Source organism: Netta rufina (genome assembly GCF_964035555.1).
Source record: "Netta rufina genome assembly, chromosome: 3".
Classification (NCBI taxonomy): Eukaryota; Metazoa; Chordata; class Aves; order Anseriformes; family Anatidae; genus Netta; species Netta rufina.
In genome coordinates, this window is record NC_140125.1 from 89,682,970 (window position 1) to 89,703,504 (window position 20,535).

Sequence of the window (20,535 nt, forward strand, 5' to 3'; positions counted from 1 at the left end):
AATTAGGTATTGGCGTGTGCAGGTATGACAAAAATGTGGAGTTTTTTACACTCACCACTAAATTGAGAAAACTTCCTTCAGTAGGAAGAAAAACTGGTGCATTCATCCTTTTTTCTTTGTACAGCATTCAGCATATTATTCTCCCTGTCACATCATGTTGTATTGCTTTTTCCCCACAAATGCATGAGGTACTACCGTACCTGTGATCTTACTGCTTGTCATGTAAAAAGGCTAAATCATTGATATGAATCATTCACTGGTCATTTACAGAAGTACATGGTAGCAACAGGTAACAGGCACAAAGAAGGGAATGAATGGAGGAGGAAAATCTAAAAGGCTAAGTGATACAGTGGAAGGACAGGAATAACAAAGAAAATATAGAAAATACGTTAAAAAGAAAATGAGACAGAGATAGACCAGGTGAGAGCTACTCTGAAGTATAGGAAAAACTATTTTACTAAATTTCTTCATTCTAAAAATAACATGTACTGCCTGTTAAAAACGCTACAGCACAATGTTCTCATAATAAAAGTTTGTGCACTATATTTTATCTGAATCAACTGCAATAACTAAATGAAAAACTAATTAAAACTATTTTTCTGCCTTTTTCAAATCATGAAGAAAGGCTGTTGGTAACAACAGTTTCTTTGAAAGAGGAAGCATAATTTGATAATTAAAAATGCACAAGCAGTGCTTCATAATAGATTTTTCATGTGCAGATGTTCTGAAGGGATTAAAGACTCCATCTTCCTCCCTCTCGGACAGAGGTATAAAGCAGTTCATAATGACGGATTTAAAAAAAAACAAAACATTATCTTTAGATAATGAATAATTAGAACATTAATTACTCTGGCTTCACCTTGGTCTTGTACACAAACGACCTCAGAATCAGACAATTTCATCTGTAATACACTTTTGGGGGGTAAAAACGATGCATAATTATATTTTTAAACAGCTTAGCTTAACTGTTTTCACATATCTTGCCTCTGCATTAACTGTTTGGAGGATATTGCCCTCTATTTTCCTCCATAAAAGTAAGAGTTGTGACAAGTTAAACCAGTGTGCTTGCACCAAGAGAGATCACCTAAGAAGCAATATTAATTAATTGCTGTTCATTTTTTTTCTCTAATGAAACTGAAAAGTGCATTAGTTAATAAAACAGTTTAGGTGCTGGTTTTTGAGCTGAAATTATTCATGGAAACAAAACAAAATTCCTAATTTATGTCTGTTATTGTGGTAGATCCTTGCACTATGGAGATTTTTGATTAAAAACGCTGGTCAGTTACACTGTTAGAGGTTTGGATGTTAGTGACATCTGTAAAGAAAGTTTGTCAAACAACAGAAAATTTCCACTTCTGTTTAATGCTCAAGGTTGATTTTTATCTTCTTTTCTATGTTCCAGACCATGACAGACCATCTAGACCTTTTGAAGGAGCTAAGAAAAACACACAAGTATTGTTCTGTAACATAATAAGCAAGTAAATAAATTCACTCCACTTTGAAAAGTACTTATGGCTGGTGCTTGACTGAAAGATGTTAATCCTTTTATCAGGCACAAACTGTCTTCTGTTCCTTTGAGTATCTGTATGAATTTGGTGAAACAACATTTTAAAGTCATAAGTGTCATGTTAAGAGACTTGGAAGAGATCACCAGTGAAAATACCAAAAGACTTTCTATCACATCATGGTGTTGCACTCATCCACAACTGCTATTGCTAGTTAGATTGCACATTTCCTAAATATTACTACTTCACTTGCAGGCTAGAAGCAGAAAGTCAGTATTTTACAGGAAGTTTCCTTCTCTTAACTACTCTGGATCTGGGAAATTGAGGAAGGCTGTATCTTCTGTGCTGGTGATCAGGCAAAACTCAAGATAAAGTCATATGACTGGAGTGCAACACAAGTGAAATGGACAACCATCTCTGTAAGGAAAGAGACTAACTCACAATGAGGATGAAGAAGGAGAATAAGAACACTTGGGGAATCTATTCTTCCGACAGGAATCCATTCTTCCAACAGCTCTTTCTGAAGGCAAAAACGTTTCCTAAAAATCCCTGAGACTGAGCGTGAGCCTTTCCAACATACCATCACCAATATTTATCATATTACAATCATCTCATGAGATGGTCAGAATATCTTTTATATCAACAAAACACTCACTGTTCCCTCACTTTTGCAGAGGAAGCAGACTACTTTTTTCACGTGTCATTCACCATGTTCTGCAACTGTGACTTAGCAATCTTATAGAACTTCAATCTTTCACTGTGTAACTGGGTTAAGCAAAGAATTTTAAAGAAGCACCTGTGGTTTTTGGTCCAAATTTTCCACGATGTGGGGATTGAATCCACAGCACCAAACAAAAATAAACTCAGATGCAAGAGGCAGCATATGATCACTAACGAAGACGTTAGAAGAGATTCGTCCATCATCACATCAAAGCTCTAAGCCAGCAACCTGAAGAAATTCATTTGCCAGAGCAGTAATTATCTATCTGAGCCAGAAGACCATCCTTTCTCTTCCTGCCACCACCCCACACCCCAATCCTCTAAAAGTGTTCTAGCTTCTGTAGTAAAGAGTTTTAAATAAGACCGACTTCTTTGTGCACAGTCTTCATTTATCCCTGGGACAGGCCCATACCATGTGCTGACTGAGGCGATTTCAGCAGAGAAAAATGTGAGACTAATTCAGTGAGTATACCTACAGGTTTACAGAGACAGGTTCAGTCCCAGCATTCCTACTTTTCAGCACTTAGCTTTGCACTCATCATATTCTTTTTGTACATTTTGTGAAAGTTTTCTTTAGTAATCATGCATTATATTATATAGATCTGATTTTACTGACTTATGGCATTAAAAAAGTCATATATAAGCAGTAAAACTGACAGAATATTTTATTCATATATGCAAGCAACAATCCCTCTATTTTCAGTCACCTTCTCCTGTTTTATTAAAATATGCCCATCAGTTTAAAAGCCATATATATTTTTTTCCACTTTCCATTTTAAGCTACATTTTTACATCAGGTGAATTTTTATAAGACTTATTTTATTCTAAGATATCACAAATTGAAGAGCTGTATAAGTTTTCGGTTTTTGTTTTCAGTTTAAGTTTTGTAAGTGGAGCAGTTTGGGTGATTTTAAATTTATTATGACAGCTCTTCAAGCCAATTTGATGGTCATTCTTCTACTTCTGGTCAATACCAGTTTCAGTCAGTGCATTGACTGCTTAGACAGCCAAACTTTGTTAGAATTGTAATTTTTTTTACTTTTGACATCTGAGTAATTTTTACTGATGAACTTAAACTTACCTTCACCGTTTGGGCTGAACTTTGATACTTTATTATGTTTGAGTTTCATAAGTTATGTTACAAGTTATGCACCAAGTGCAAGGTCCTGCATTGTCCTGCATCTGGGCCAGGGCAATCCCAAGCACAAAAGACATGCTGGACAGAGAATGGACTGAGAACAGCCCTGAGGAGATGGACCTGGGGATGGTGGTTGATGAGAAGTTTCAACATGAGCTGGCAATGTGCTCCTGCAGCCCAGAAAGCCAGCTGTACCCTAGGTTCAATCAAAAGAAGGATGGACAGCAGGTTGAAGGAAGTTAATTATCTCCCTCTGCTCTGCTCTCATGAGAATCCACCTGGAGTGCTATGTTCAGCGCTGGAGCTCCCAGCACAAGAAAGGCATGGGAGTATGCGAACGAGTCCAGAGGAGGGCAACAGAGATTATCAAGGTGCTGGAGCACCTCTCCTATGAAGACAGGCTGAGGGAGTTAGGGTTCTTCAGCCTGGATAAGAGGAGGCTCTGGGGAGACATTATAGTGGCCTTCCAGTACCTAAAGAAGGCCTACAGGAAAGATGGGGATGGACTCTTTCTCACGGAGTGTAGTGATAGAACAAGGAGTAATGGCTTAAAACTAAAAAAAAAAAAAAGGTAGATTTTGATTAGATATTAGGAAGAAATTCTTTATTCTGGGGATGGTACAGGCACTGGCACAGGTTGCCCAGAGAAGCTGTGGGTGCCCCATCCCTGGAAGCGTTCAAGGCTAGCTGGGATGGGGCTTTGAGCAACCTGGTCTGGTGGAAGGTGTCCTTGCCCATGGCAGGGGGATTGCAATTAAATGATTTTAAGAACCCTTCCAATCCAAACAATTTTATGATTATATGGTTTAGAGGCACAGAGACTAACCAAAAAATCATAGACTAATGTAAAAGATCAGCCTACAAACAAATTACTATATATTCTGTTCCTATACTTGTTCAACAGGAAACAGCCCATATAATCACTTTCCTGAGGAAACACTCTAGATAAAGAGACATGAAGTAACACAAGGACCAGAAGTGCTGTGTAAACAAACTAGCTTTGGAGTGAGAAGCCTCAGAGCTGCACTTAGTGGCATTCTGCCCAACCTCACAAGTCCTGCAAGGCAGAGCTCCTGGGCTCTGTATAGGAAGTTCCTGAGACGAAATAGCATGCTGGGATAAATCTGTTGTATATGAATAGCTGGGAATGCATGATGTGATTATACCAGGCACTCTAAAACGGCAGTGAGCCTGCAAAATATAGAGAAATACTTTCAGATACTATGGCAGTGAGTATCCAGAAGCAAGGGTATGTCCAGAATAGGCAGTGTTACAGCACTCTGGTGCCAGGGTTGGTGGAAAGATCCCTTCCTTCTCTTCCTACTGGCTGGTTCTACATGAGTTTCATATGCTCTGTTATGGTTTAGGAAACCTGTCCCTCAGCTATATTCTCTAATGAATCTAATATGGGCTTTTATCGTTAATTTTTAACAGTTAAACCCATGGAAAGTCTTCAGTCTGTCAGCAGTGCTGGCTACATTATGGATGCTTTGGTGGACTATCCAGCTACAGGAAAGAGGATTTTCTCCATACTAAAATCAACTAATTAAACTCCCTAAGTTATTAAATATAAAACTAGAAACCACTGAAGTAACTGCACAACAAATGTTGCTTATGACATTTTATAAAAATGAGTCTTTACTTGGCCCTAAACATCTTGTTTACAGGAGAAACCTTGACTACAAAGAAACACTCATACACAGGCAAATTGTCAGGAATGTAATTAGTGTCATAAATATAGCAGTTTTCTTTTGGTCTTTATAACAGTCCTGTTTTATACCAAACTAGAATTCCATTATTGTTTTAGTCATGCTGTACAAAAGCTGAAACAGTCCAATATCTTGGTTCTAATACTGACTTTAACATTGAATACAGTTTGTTTTTATAAATTACAAATAAGTAATTGTTGAAAAATAATTGGGAAATCAAAGTAGGTGAGTATTGCCATGTGCTCAGTTAGCTTGCTAATACTACAAGAGTCTAATTCCTGAAGTTAATGGGAAAGTGCTTGACAGATCAATGCAAGTGCTTAATGCAAAGGCCAGCCAGCCAGAATAAAACTTGCAAACAAGTGTTTAACATCCTGATTCAGTAAAACACCAGACTTGTGCTTGAATGGCTCTCTTTCCAGCAAATCATGTCACAGGACAGGCTATATAGTTCACTGAAAGTAGAATTCACTAACCACAGCTCTTCATTAGTGGTGGGAGTGCTCATTCCTACTCCACTGAATCTTCTTGCACATGCAGTCTTTATCTAACTATCCTTCCCTTTCCTGTGTCACTCACTGCTGCTTGATAATATCGTGCCACAGAAAAAGCTTTTAATCATGTCCCCACTTATTCTCCTCTCCCCACACATAGCTGAGCTTGCAGACATAACACTTTTCAAAGGCTCAATTCTCAGAAAATTCCAACCCTCAAATACCCTACTTAGTCCAAACGTCAACACCATATCTCTGGGTCACACACAGTATAACACTGGATTTCTTTTTCAAGTTAGCTAAGTAGAAGAGATGAATTAAACTACAGTAAAGTCCCTCTTAAATTACATGCATTTTATTTTGGGGGAACAGCAAAAAAATGACTGAGAGAAGTTTCCAGGCAAAGTTTCCAAAGAAGAATTAAGATCAGCCATAGTTTTTGTTTTTGTTTTTTTTCCTTGAAGGTAAAGTGGTTTAAGGTAATTCTGTCTTACACTTAGACAAAATCCTCCCATCAGACTAAGGTGAAAAAAAATGGGCCACAGGAGGTTCTAGGAAAATAAAGTAATTCAGTATTCTCATTAATAGGCAATAGGGAGCACTGTACATTGTCCTCACTAGCAGGAGGGACATTTCAGGAGAGGCCAACAAAAGAAACAAGTAATTTTTTTTTCTGGCTTTAAAGAATTTGGTTCCACTCAACATATTATTAAGTGAGAAATTACACAGGATAAACAACTTTGGCCTCTGGAAGCCATCTATCTAATACTAGAGGACTATAACGTAATAGACAATAGTATAATAAAAGGTAGTTGCTACGTGTCCAAGTTAGAAAATAGATCTTTACTCCCTAGGAAGTTGAGGCACTTTATACATTCACAAATATTATGTAGCTTTTTGGTTACAGTTTACTGAACTCAAATCCTAAGAGTTAATCTTGTACGATAAAGTGTGAAGCTTGAAAGTTGACTCTGAACTTCAATAGCTATGAAAATCAGTCTTATTTACTTACTCAAATTAGAAGAAAGAATCACTTAATTCTGATCATTGTTTCATTACTTGTACATTAAAGCACAAAACAAATACTGCACTATAAATATACAAATTAATAGTAGTCAGTGCAATTCAGCTGTAATATCTCGTAATATCTCCTACAAAGAAGAGACAGTGTTTTGCACTATTAATACCAGAATATCCACTTTTATACAGAACATTAGTAGTGAGAACTAGAAACATCACAAATATCCCGTTTGGCCTGCTATGCCCTTACTCTGATCTCTCACATGCTAAACTACACTATTGGATATTTCACTGCAAATTTATTCAGCTCAATCCTTCCTTATTTATATAAAGTGAACTTGCCCTGACACAGGTTTGTATAAGGAACAAGGGATCAAACATATGCAAGGTGCAAAAATATCTGTGACATTCAACACATTTTCAGAGTTCTCAGATTGTGAAAATTTCAGAAAATTTAGATCGAGTGTGGAAAAGCAAATAACCCATACAAAGCCAATTTAAAACTGCCTGTTGTTCCTATTTTCCAGGTGATTTCCTTTTACTAATGAATGTACAGCAGTGTTCTGTTGTTGCCTCTACTAGCTCTGTCTGTAATATCTGTAATAATAATTAAAAGATTTTACATTTCCCTTTTTTTTTTTCCTATATGAGTGAAGAATCTTAAGTACATTCTGTACACTGTAGCATAAACTCAATATACAGATTTGAATTACTTCTGTAATTAACATGAAATGAATCAGTCTCTATTTCGACACAGGCCTCATCTCATCAACTGAAATGCATTAAATGCCTTTGGTGTATTATGCTTTCCTTGACTGTCATGACACGAAGTTAAACATAGCTGAGCTGGCTGTGTGGTGCAGTACTTCTGCATATCAAGTGAGTTACTGAGCTAACAAGAGGATGGGGAAAGGACTGAACTGCTTGTTGCACAGGTTCACATCACATACATTTATGATGGCAACAGATAGCACTACTGGGAAAGCTAAGAGGAGGTCAAATGGCTCTTCAAACTCTCTCTACTCCATTTTCCCTCATCACCATAAATTGTTCTAAATTAGTTCCACATACTGTGTGGGTGGATGGAAAACCAACAGGAGAAAATCTATTTCCCGTCTAGGGAGTGCTACATCTAGCTACATCTCTTTGAGATATCTTCTGCAGATCAACACTGCTGATGGTCCTCAATGAGACAGCAAATCTCCAGTTACTTTATCTGGCTCTACACTACACTAATGACTGAGCATTTTGTGTAAGAGAACTGCATAATAAGCAGTCTGAAATGAAACTGAACAAAAAGAAACATCTACATGTACAAATGTTACTACGTAAGAGGGCAATACAAGCACAAAGAAGATGACTGTCAGCACTCCCTGCTTCCCAATGAACTCCAAGCATAACATCCCCAGATAGGTCTAGCTAGAAGTGAGGAAGGCAGAGGTCTTATTTGAATCACTGGGGAAAATAGTCTTTGTCTGGTTTAGAGTTTGCAAGCTTTTCACCTGATGAGCTTGAAGTAACTGGCTCCATAGTAACTAAAGGACAAAAAGGTACAACATCATACAAGGAATCCTATCTTGTGCAAGGTGTTCTCCTGTGTTTACATAAGACTTCCACTCCAGAAATTCAAGTTTCCACGATGGTCACAGTAACTAAGATGTTAAACAGTATTACTGTAGTACTGACCCATGGGGTACACCACCAGTGACTTGCCTCCAGCTGGACTTTGCGTCACAGATCACAACCTTCTGAGCATGGCATTCAGTTAGTTTTTAATCTGCCTCATTGTCCACTTACCCAGGCCGTACTTCTGTCCATAAGGATGTTTTGGAAGAATGTGCTGAAAGCCTTACTAAAGAGAAGACAAGGAACAACCATTCTTTTATCCACCAAGCCAGTCAGTTAATGAAAGAAGGCTGTCCATTTGATCAGACATGACTTTCCCTTCATAAATTAATTCTGACTATTCAAAATTAAGCTCTTGGTCTGTACATGTACATGTAGAAATGATTTCCAGGATTACTTGCTCCATCAAAAAAAAAAAAAAAAAAACAAAAAAAAACTGTGACATCATTGAGCATAATTTTTAACCAAGTGAGCAAAGGTCCTTCTTCATCTGATCAAGTCTACATGGTGCTGATTAGTTGTCATGTATTTAACATGGATCCTTAATTATCAACCTTTTGCATTAAACTATAGCATACACATGCATAAAGTATTGCTTGACTTTATTTTAAATTCATAGAGAACATGACTAATGAGAGCAAACCTGCATAAAGGAGGACTGGTAACCTGACTTCAGTCGTGAAATAAATAGAAAATCCAAATGCTACAGCAAGCCAAATTCACAGGTCTGATTCTGATTCAAGTCAAAAGCCACAACACCTGATATTTGCCTGGACTTCCACTAGGGAACATGATGGTCAACCAGACTTCATAGGGCAGTAACAAGAAAGAGGCTTGAAAAAATTTCATATCCAGATTCATTTATCCATGCATACCTGTTTGTTATACCATCCACCTGAAAATGCTAAACAAATTAGAAATGAAGAAGCTATTTTATATGCCTATATTTAGAACTTTCATCAATCATAATTCCCTCTTGCAATGCATTATAAGAGCTAATCAACAAGATCTCCACACTGAAGATTATCTAATGTTATTTCCATGTATGCTATGTAACAGCTTTCTGACAGGTAATTCAATTACAATTATACTGTAGGAATGAAATTATCCATCTACCTTAAAAGGTTTAGACGTAGTCTTGTCATTGATCAACAGAGAGGAAAGATTTGCTTCCACTCTACCTATGTTACTGACTTCTTCAGCATTCCCAAGTTTTCTAATATCATTAAATTTGCATTTCCAAGTTTTGATCCAATGGTCAGCTGGACCGTTGTCTAACTACCCAAATAAAACACAATATTTCTGTGTTGTTTGATTCAATTTGTTTTCTCCTTACTATACAGACAGTATTTTATTCTACAGCTGATGCGCATGAAAAATAATTTAATTAGAATATAATGTAACTGAAGTTACTCATTAAAATTAAAAATTGCTGATCAAACATCAACTTTAAGCTTTAGAGCTTACATGCGTACATTTTTGAGTCACAAGATAAAGATGTATTGTAATGTTTTAGAATCTTTACTGTTTGAATAAAAATAAATAAATACATATTTATAAATATAGGATAATATAGTACACTGTCCAAAATGACAGAATTCCCAACCTGCAAAATTGAGAGAGTGAGGGATTCATCAGTTCTTCTAGACTGATGGGGAAAAGGCGTTAGTTAGCTGTTTGAAGGATCTTTTCCTTCCTTAGAACTTGGGAGGAAAGGTCAGGAAACTGCTCATGCTGGTGGTAGAGTTGGTGGATATAAACTGCACTGTGACCTGAAACTTCAGTCATTCTGACCTTTAAGAGTAATCATATTGTACAAAACAACAGCAAAATTATTGCTTTCTTAGTGACAGCCCTAAAGACAGTACCTTGTATTTTCACATGCCTAACACCTTAATTTATAGCCCTTTTCAGAAATGCCATATGAAGGATGATGGGGTTATATTGACTAACAACATTAACTAAAACTACTGCTGTCTTAAAACAAGCTGGTGCATTTCATTCAGAAATTTGACACCACAGCTCTAAATAAAAATAATTAACCAATGCTTTTCAGCTCATGTACCAATGTTAGAGAACAGTTTAACTTCAGGTTACTAATCTGAAAGCTGGAGTAATCTCCAGTCACATTTCTCCATTTAAGATAGTTACCTCAGCTTGCTGGTGAACAGTTCTAGGATTCATTCTCCTCAACTCAACAGAGAGAGAGATGGAAACACCCTTTCCAAAGGTGCATCTGAGCTTGCTTGTGTATTCTGAATTTAGGTATTTTTCTCCTGAGTACAAAAGGCACCTAAGGCTACTAGTTGGATGACTTAGTTTAGTGAGATGGCTAAAACTGGGACACCTTGCTAGAGCTTCTATATACTTACTAGGTTCTTCACAGCCCTCATCTCCAGAAGGTATCTGGAGAAAATAACTAGGTTCATGAAATTGGCAGTTCAAAGAACTTCTTGGCCTTAAACATAACATTACATACACACTTGTCATGGACACTGGGCTGACACACTTCCAGATGAAGATGATGGTGGAAATGTGTTTCAGTAAGATGGAAAATAGAGGGTTAAAAAATGTTCTTTTCCTTGCCCCTCCTGCTCAACTACCCCATAACCTCATGCTTGATATAAGTTAACATCGGGTTCCTTGGAGGCAAAAAGAAAATTTGAACTTCAAATTACTAACAAAACTTGAACTTCAAATTTCTATTTCGTTGAATTCAAAGAAACATTAATTAAGGGCAAGAATCCATTTCACTTAATTTTAGATGCCTACAAGTAAACAACCTACCTTAATTAGTTATCTAGGGTTCCTATAATAATTAAAGCTAGAAAAGGACAATTTCCCCATCTTTGACATTTATCTGAAGATGAAGAAAGCCATCCAAGATGACAGCTGTTTCCTTCCTTTTAATGATAATTCAGAGAACTTAGATGAATAATTTAATGAATACCTAATCTTAGATGAATTCTACTGTACACATGCAGCTTTTAAGGCTGAAGTTGAACAGGATGAATCTCACTATGAAAAACTGTTTACAATATAACCAATCCTTTCCCCAAATTAACCCTCCACTTCCATGTAATTAGTAAGTTGTGCCAAGAAGTGATTAAGGACTATATGACAGAAGCTACCAGCATAGACACAGGAGGGGAGGAATTTAAGTTTGCCTCAGATCATCAGAAAAAAGCCTTTTCTTTTCTTCAGCACCCAACTTCCCTTTATTCCGACCTCACTTAATATAAAATTCCTACCATACATCATTTTTGCACATCTCCAAAGACTTTGACCTTTCCATTGCCACAATATCCAATCATCAAAAAAAAACTGTAAACAACTCACATCAAAAATTTTGAACAACAGATGTTAACCTATTGGATAAAATACCTCGAACATAATATCAAAATGATTTTAAAATTTATGTCTTTGCATTTATTGGTTGAAATAAGCTAACTGCATTAGCCATCTCTCATTTACTTTATGGGTACTTTGCGGGAGCAAAACTACAGCAAGCTCAGATGAAAAAAATTTATTAGTATCTTATGAATCTATTAATTTCTTCTTCCTATTTCTACTGAATGAGCTGCAATGTATATTACTACCATATATTTTATTCACTATGTAAGTACTACCAGAAGTTAAGAGAAAATTAAAGCAAGTATCAAGTGTCTCATGTCTTATGCATGGATTCTCTGGACAGTATCAGAAAATGAAAGCGTCTGAATTCCAACTACATCTGACTTTAGGAGTTTAGAGAAAAGCCGAACTCTCCCAGCTGAAGCTCCCATTGCAAACACATGGTTTAGTACACCACCTTGGCCTATTCTGTATCCAATGTGCTCTGCTGCTCATTAAAATTAAAGAGACAGAAGGAGAACAAAGGTCTGATCGCAGGTTTCCCCCTTCCCGCCATAGGCAAGGTTACAGGTTCTTGTGGGTTAAGACCCTTTTGATATTTATGATCAGATGCTAGGAACCCAGGGAACCTTCCTGATAAAATCATCTCAACACAGAGATAGTTATGGGTAAAAATCCTATTTTGGTCAAACTGCCAAAAATACTCTAAAAAGACCTAGTTGAGGAAATTCAGTATCTAGAAAATATACGTGTTTCGGAAAAATTAAAGACTTTGTAAGAGACTAGTAGTAAAAAGTTAGGGTACAATGAAATGTAGCATTTAAATACATTATCAGAACTTCAAACATGAGCAACTTCAAATACTTCCACTAACAGTGTTCTGCTGGATTATGGATTTCATTACTAATACAGATGTATTTCACCCAACTAAAACACATGTTAATACACTTGTGAACTTTCTTTAAAAATAAAACAAGATCAAGCTAGTTCATACACAGAGCCCAATTTCTGATTTTCCCTAACATCCCTTTCCATTTTGTGAACAGATTAAAAACCCTGAAGGTGAATTTCTTGAATGGTATGTCTGTCTATAAATGTTCCAAAGTACTTAATGATGCCATCCAGACTTTCATCAGACTGATTTTCTTCATTGGGATCATTTTTCTTTTTTATTTTTTACAATTCCTACTTCATATCCTGACTTCTAGCACCTACAGTCATATTTTTCTGAGTACAGACATTGGTAGATGTTATCATAGACAGAAGGCCAATCCTACAGCCATTATTGCTGGTGGGAGTTTTGTCAAGTTATACGAAGACAAGATCCTGTTTGTACATTTTTTAAAAATCCCTAAACTGAGAAGTAGCTTATTATCAAGGATGAAAGGGATTTGATTATTGATAATGTATCTATTTTACAGCAGAGATATGAAGTAACTATAGAAAAACTTGTTTCAAAGCCAATAATTCATCATGCATGAAAACAGCAAAACAAAAGTAGGCAGGTATGGAGATAGACACACAGATGGAAAGAAAAACAAAGCTTTTATGTAATCAAATTCTTTATATGACAAAACTAGAAACATTTCTGCTGTAATATCATATTGGTGTATATATTACACTGATTCATAACCAGCAATGAGATAGGGTGTGTTCAAGTCCCACTTCCACAAATACATCACCTCATGGGAACTTCTGTTTTAGACACTTAAGTGCAAAAAAGTATTGTCATCTTAGGCTAGCAATGGAAGGCAGCTTATATGTACACAGACAACATTTCCCAAGTTCTTCTGTGGTCACTTACTTTCAATTATTTCTAGTTGTATTTTGGCACAAAAGAGGGGGTGTGATACAATTGAAGCTGCACTGAGAACTCACCTGATTCTGCCCCGAGGGCGTTCAGATTGCTCTGACATAAAACTTGTGCTGCTGAGGCGTGAGGCACTGCTGGTTCGGGAAATGGCTGACACATCACTGACATCACTATCTGATGATTTGGCAGAGACGTTATCACAACTTCTGTACTGATCTGTTTGTATGTTATACTAGAGATCAAGAAAAGAAAGGGTGAGGAGTCTCATCAAAATGCAGTGCATATACTGAGACAACAAATGACCTAAGTATGACAATCCTCTACAGCTGCTTTTGGATCTAACAAAATTTAATGAACTTCAGAGGAATACTTATATTAAATAATGTTTACATGTCTACTAAAGAAATCAAAAGCGGTATTTATGTAATAAGTGAGATACTTGAAATAAATTACAGCATTGGACTTTAAATAGGCTGCTGGACCTTTAGTACTCTCAAACTATAATAGTTAAATATTTATGCAGTGGATACAAGAAGCTGGCACTAGAGGTTGCTTTCAATACCTATCATAAAGGCAAAAAAGTGTATTCACTACCTCAAAATATCTATTTGTATTATGATACTCGAGCACTAGTCGTGAAGAAAGCAAACAACAAAAATAATATTCGTTCTCAAGCAGATCAGTTCCCTGATCTGGTTGCACATGTGCACAAGTGTGTGAACCAGCAGAGGACCTGGCAGGAAGAGCATGTGGAGAAGGGTAGAAATTAGTACACTGTCGTCAACACCAGAAGCTTAGGTTAGTTAAAACTGACTGCAACACCACATCTATTGCATAACACTCAAATTACCCACACCACCAGTTGGACATATATGAAAAAAAAACTTTAGTCCTAGTAACGTCACACTTACCTAAATTGCCAGGTTACCAAAACTAAAATTCACTATGATTAGAGAGAAAGGGACCCTCAGCTGGGAAGGGACTGAAACAGTGCCATACTTTCTGGGGCATGCTATGTGAAAACTATGAACATGTGGCAACGTCAGGCAGTTTTTGACATGATGCCCTAGGGAGTTCATTTTCTGGATCTGCGCTCTGTAAACTTTTACATAAAACTTACTGCAGTTTTATGTGCAACTTATAGACAAAGCTGTGACCACTTGTGAATATCCTCAGCTGAACTAGACACTAGCTTTCAGGCAGAGCCAGTTGGCAAAATGTATGACTTAAAAAGACTGGCAAACACGAGCTCAGGTGAATATACACCTAATGCAGATGCATGTATCACCTTCAAGCCATGAAACACAGTTTCCTGATTTCCCTATCCTCTACAAGAGGCATACATTTATTTTTTTTTTTTTGACTTATTACTCCCTACATTTGTACTCCAGTACATTTTGACAATCAGCTAACTCAGTAATGTCAGATAACCTCCCCTGAGGTTAGCACTATCCTGAGTGCTAACTTTAAGAGCATGAAAGAAGGGCTGGGAGGATGACAGGAAAAACAAAACAAAACAAAACAAAAAAAAAAAAACATGACCTTGTATAGCTTTATCCCTTTCTTCCTTACAGATTCCCTGATGGAAGAGCACAGGCTACTTGTTAATTGCAACATCAGCTGAAATGGTTTGTTCTGTTCCTAGTTAACTTTTTTTTTTTTTTTTTTTTTTTGACATATAACTAACTTGCACTGCTGCTACTCAAAATTTTAATTCCTGTGAAAGATTATTTTCTTTTCTTTCAAATAATATGAACAGTCAGGGGAGGAGGAGGGAGAGAAACATATTAACAAAATGAAAGCAATTTTGAAGTTAGCTTTTTTTCCCTTTCAGAGAGAGAAGTGCTCTTAAGTCAGTGAACATTAAAAGAATAATGCTTTATTGTTGAAATACATCTGAACTTGTCATTTAGAATAAAAAAGTCACAAGCCAAGATCCACTTATTTGATATTTTCATTACAGAAAAGCCTGCATGCTTCCAGTTGGGATCAAAAATAACAATGTCCCACTCAGCTAGAGTCCTACTGCTCTTCAGCATAACTCTGTGTATTTTAATGCATTTCTCTGTCATGATACACTTAAATATTACAGAAAAATTATTCTGAAGCTTCAAAATTAAGTGAATTTTCAGTGCAATCACTTCTCTTTCATCTCTATGTCTTAGGCAGTTAAAGTTCATGTAACATTTCCATTCCAAAGTACATTATTTAATCTCATTTGGAACATAGCTGAAGTGTGCAGCTGGCTTCAAATTCCCATACTATCTGCACTGTTTGTCTGCTTCTGTATTACAAAGACAGACATTTTTTCAATGTAACTGTCTGAAATATAAACATTTGAAATGCAGTTCTTCCATTCACTTTACCACCTATGGAGTCACTGCTTCTGGATCAGCAATAGGTGAAAAAAAGGGGTATGATGAACTGCAGACGTGTTGACACCAGTGAAAAAAGCATAGACACAAATATAAAGTGTACTTTGTGGATACTCATAAAAAAGACAGAGAGCGACTTCTTGCTCAATCATACGGGGCAATGGTTTTAAACTAAAAGAAGGGAGATTTAGATTAGATGTTAGGAGGAAATTCTTCACTCAGAGGGTGATGAGGCACTGGAACAGGTTATCCAGAGAGGTTGCGGTGCCCCATCCCTGGAGGTGTTCAAGACCAGACTGCCCAGGGCCTCATCCAACCTGATCTATTGGGAGGTGTCCCTGCCCGCAGCAGGGGGGTTGGAAGCATGTGATCTTTAAGGTCCCCTCCAACCTGAGCCATTCTATGATTCCATTCTATGATGATACTTTCACAGTTCCTTAATGACTAACAGCATTAGCAATTTTACTGATTATAAGGCATTATAGAAGTCATTTAATAATCTGTTATTTATATTCCATATTATTAAGGTTTTATATTTCTAGATTTCTCAGCTCAACCTGTGGTGAATAGAATAGTTCAGAGATTTGAAACTGAAGGAGTGCCTCCTCCTTTACAGAAAAAGCCTCAGGTGACTAACCTCTGAAAATACATGCCTAAATATCATGTGCTTTGAATAACAGAATTAAATAAGAAAATTAAATGGGGATTGAAATGAGGAAATTAAAATGCAGAAAGAGATACAGACGAGAACCATTAAGGGCTAGGTTCACCGAGGGACCTACTCAAGTCTTGAGATCATAGCTGCCTTTGAGTCACCTTACTCTAACAAGGAATTTTGTCAGGAAACACTGAACCATGGCACAAAGCACCTTGAGTTTTACGACTATTTGGTTCCTCCAGATGCTGCTGGGATTCAGTGCCTGGCACCGTGGCCCTGTTTGTGACTCCTACCAGCACCTGTACAGCAAAAATGAGCAAGTCATCCAATGGAAAAGTTGTGGTGAAGCCCAGGAGTCAAACAAATGGATCTTACTGAATTTTGTGAAACCAAATCCAATCACCTTGGAGTGACTGTAGTGTCAATATGATACACAGTAAATATTTTTCACTTGAATGTTGATGAAGGGAGATCAAAAGAAGATACCAATAACATTAACCTCCAAGAGGATTCCTTTCTATGCATATCCTTAGGTGCCTTGCCCAGCATCACATAAACTTTGGTAGTCAGTATCCTATCATCCTGTCTCCTACACAGCCTACCGTTGTAGACTTTAACTGTCAAATTAAATCCAGAGTGCCAGTAAACTGATGCCATGACTACACTTGCTTTTTATGCTAAATGCTTTCCAGTCGATCACATACAGAGTTAACTGAGTTGGTAGTGCATCTAAATATAGAATGATGTCCTTTTAAGTAGGCACTACAGTACTCTGACCAGTGACTGTCTTGAATAAACAGACCTTCTTAAAAAAAATAAAAAATGTGTTGCACATTCTCTGGAAAGCTGGAACAGCTGTAGCATGGTATTTGTGTTCTGTGTGTGGCATTTGTAATGAATATGTATTGACTTTTTAATTAAGAGCATAATTAAGATATTCTGTCATTTACATCTGTGCAAATGCAGAATTATGCCACCAAAGTATTCTGAGTCTCCAAAACACTTAAACAGCAAATATATATAACAGTGATAGTAGCCACTTCCAGCCTTACCAATGTACAAGGAAGGAAGGAAAACAGATATTTAAAGTCCTTCTTTAAACCCTTTTGCCAAATCCAGAGTATTTTGTTTTTTGTTTTGTTTGTTTGTTTTTTCACTTGGCTTTTTACGGTGTAAGAGTTTTAGATGAATTATGGAGTTCTTTCACTGAAACTGAAGGAAATAAGGATGTGAGGTCTTTGAGGACAAGAGCCTTTGAGGTCTTAGAGCACAAGAGACATCAAGACCTATACACATGCTGTACAGCAGTTAACTTTTTCAAAAGCCATTAACAGATGTTTAAAACCCAAATGTTTAAAAACGTTTACTCACTCACTCCACCATGTATGTTTGAAAAATAGTCCGTGACTACTGAAACTGAGTGGAAAAAATTACAAAAATGTAAGAAATGAACAAGATAGATTTGAAATTGTGAAGGCCATGTTCTAGTACTTCTGGAAAAAAAAAAAAAAAAAGGGGGGGGGGTTCAATACAAAAGAAAATATTTAAATTTAAGAAATTAATTTTGTAGACATGTAACTCACTATTGCAAGGAAGATCCAGTCCTTACAGATGAAAAAAATTTGAAAGGTTTGAAGAAGTTTGGGTGTAATATACCATGCATATATGCAAATGTTAAAATAGAGGAAGGACTGAATCCATGTGAGCCAATTGCTCTGAAAAGCTGAAGAGAACATATTCTCAGTGTACAGCACAGTGTAATTTCTCTAAGAAATATAAATATATATTTTCTGAAGAAATAGACAAAGGGAGGGAAAAAATGGAAGAAAGAAAGAAGTATTTCTTTTAAAGAGGAACAAATTCTGCTTGCAATGGCTATTTATTGAACAGCTACTTAATATTTCTTTCTCACTATTCTAAAATGTCTATTAGACCACTGAACAATTTTTCTTCTTAAATTAAAGTAAGTCTTGCTCCTGCAAAGACTTTTCACTGATTTTGGCACCAGAAATTAGATATTGTCTTAAGCGCTTTCACTCATTAGCTTTACTGCATCACCTGCCATGATATTTTCATTAGAACTGCCTCATCTTCATCTGTCTGGTTTATTTTTCACGATTCCTTCAACATCTTCTGAGGATAAAGAAAGATAGCAGCACTAGGCTTGCTTTAACAAGACATTCAAAGTGACTACTATCACCATAGCAATATGAAGCAAACAGCTACATCACTGAATATAGTACAGAGTGTTAGAATGTGCTAATATAATTTGTTCTCAGCACTTAACAATTTATTATAGATTGGCTCATCATACTACAAAAGATGATGTAGAAAATACATAAGTTAAAGATTTTTGTATTTAAAGTCCAAAAAAAAGTAACTCATCCTCTTTAATACTTTTTTTTAGCACAGAAAGGAGCACATATCTGTTGGAACATGACGTACCACCAAAATACTTTTCTTTTAACAATGGACAGAAAATTTTCTTACTCAAAGTTTTAATCATAGATTAAGAAAAAAAAAAAAAAAAAGGAAATAAAGTACCATCTAGTACCGATCACGCTGAAATTTCAATTTTGATTTCATTTCCACATACATTTAAAAACTAAAGTTAATAACAGAAACAGAAAGACAAGGGAAATTGGTAAAATTGCAGTTTGATGTTTTCCAACCATTTAACCAAACATCAGATTTACATTAGTCTTAGTCAGAGAAATACACTGAGGAACAACAACTATATTTACGAGGAACATAAATAATATTTACGATAAATATTTAAGAGTCAGGATTTTTTTTTTTTTTAAAGTATCTCATGATGGAAAAATATGAGATTTGAACCAATCTGTAAGCACAAAAAATCCAGATCAGAAATCTGGCCTTTTATTTGTGAAATACCCTAATTAATATGCAAACTCTGGCTTCTGACCAGTATCATAAAATGGCCAAAGTTGAAGGGACTTCTGGAAATCACCTGGTCCAAGCCCCCTAGCTCAAGCAGGGCCACCTAGAGAAGGCTGCCCATCATTTTTTTATTTTTTTATTTTTTTTTTATTTTATTTTTTTTGCGTGTGTGTGTGGCATTAATACCTGGCAATTTGGTAATTGAGGACTTACAGCCTATTTCTCTTTCATTTGAGAACTGTTTTATTTATTTAAGTCCTATGCTCCCAGTGAGGTGGTCTCAAACAAAGAAACATCCTTATTAAAATTGTCTTAATATTTAACTGTAACAAGACCTTCAACAATTTTTTCAAATCCGTTAGATGGTACAAGGTAGATGCCTATTTGCCTACTACACATTTCTAAGTGAATTTCTGATTTTTCTGTACTGCTGAGTACCTTGTGTTATTCATTATTTCAACTTGGGCCTCCAGGAGCATCAAGTCTGTGAAACAAAGAGAAGTGGTACTGAAGGGGAAGGGACAAAAAGTCTGGTTCTGCACTGCTAATAAATGCCAAGAGCATCCTGATGTCCTCAGCTGTTGAGAGACAGACAATGATGTTTTCTGTGTGGCACTGGTTTCCAAAGGAAAGACCGTCTCTTTTAAAATGTAATACAAGTTTTTAGCTCTTACTGATATGAAGAACTTCATGGAAATGTGTCTCTTAAGGCATGAAAGTCTAAATTTACAAAAGCTGTAATTTTCTTCCAACTACCTTTTTCGTGCGTTTCTTTTTTTTTTTTTTTTTTTTTTTTTTTTTTCCAGAGAACTTTTACATTCACAGTGCCATCCCGTGGTCGCTCGTTGTAAACACCCCACGATCGTGTGGGCCTCCATGGCAGTGGAAGAACAGCACTGCAGGAACACATCCCTCACAGCCACCTACGGCTGTTTTTGTCTTTGCTCTTTACTTAGACTACATAAAAGCAGTGCTGCATCTCTAAAAATGAAACAAAGTCTAAATAAACATTGCCCATCCCGACTCCTGCAGATGTTCCCACTTCTTTAGGTTTCACAGGGCAAAATGAGATTAGCCCCTCACAGCTTGACTTGTGAGAGGCACAGATATCTGAGATTTTTAGAAGATTGCTCAGAGGTTTACATGGTTTAAAACCTACGTGGCTGGGGGATATCATTTCAGCATTATCAAGAAAAATCTATATGTTCTCTCTTCATTCATG

The 20,535-nt window shown here is 36.5% G+C and overlaps 1 protein-coding gene across 9 annotated transcripts in view; it reads right to left on the reverse strand.

Moving 5' to 3' along the window:
• Positions 1 to 20,535, reverse strand: part of RIMS1 (regulating synaptic membrane exocytosis 1) — a gene marked incomplete at both ends in the record, with an annotated part of 309,016 nt that overhangs the window by 50,799 nt on the left and 237,682 nt on the right. For 4 of the 9 annotated variants that reach the window (XM_084285036.1, XM_084285038.1, XM_084285037.1 and 1 more), the window contains one exon: positions 13,445 to 13,611. The exons of the other annotated variants lie outside the window; for them this stretch is intronic. In XM_084285036.1, the coding sequence (XP_084141162.1) occupies positions 13,445 to 13,611 (167 nt within the window). The remainder of the gene's footprint in view (positions 1 to 13,444; positions 13,612 to 20,535) is intronic. 9 annotated transcript variants of the gene reach the window in all.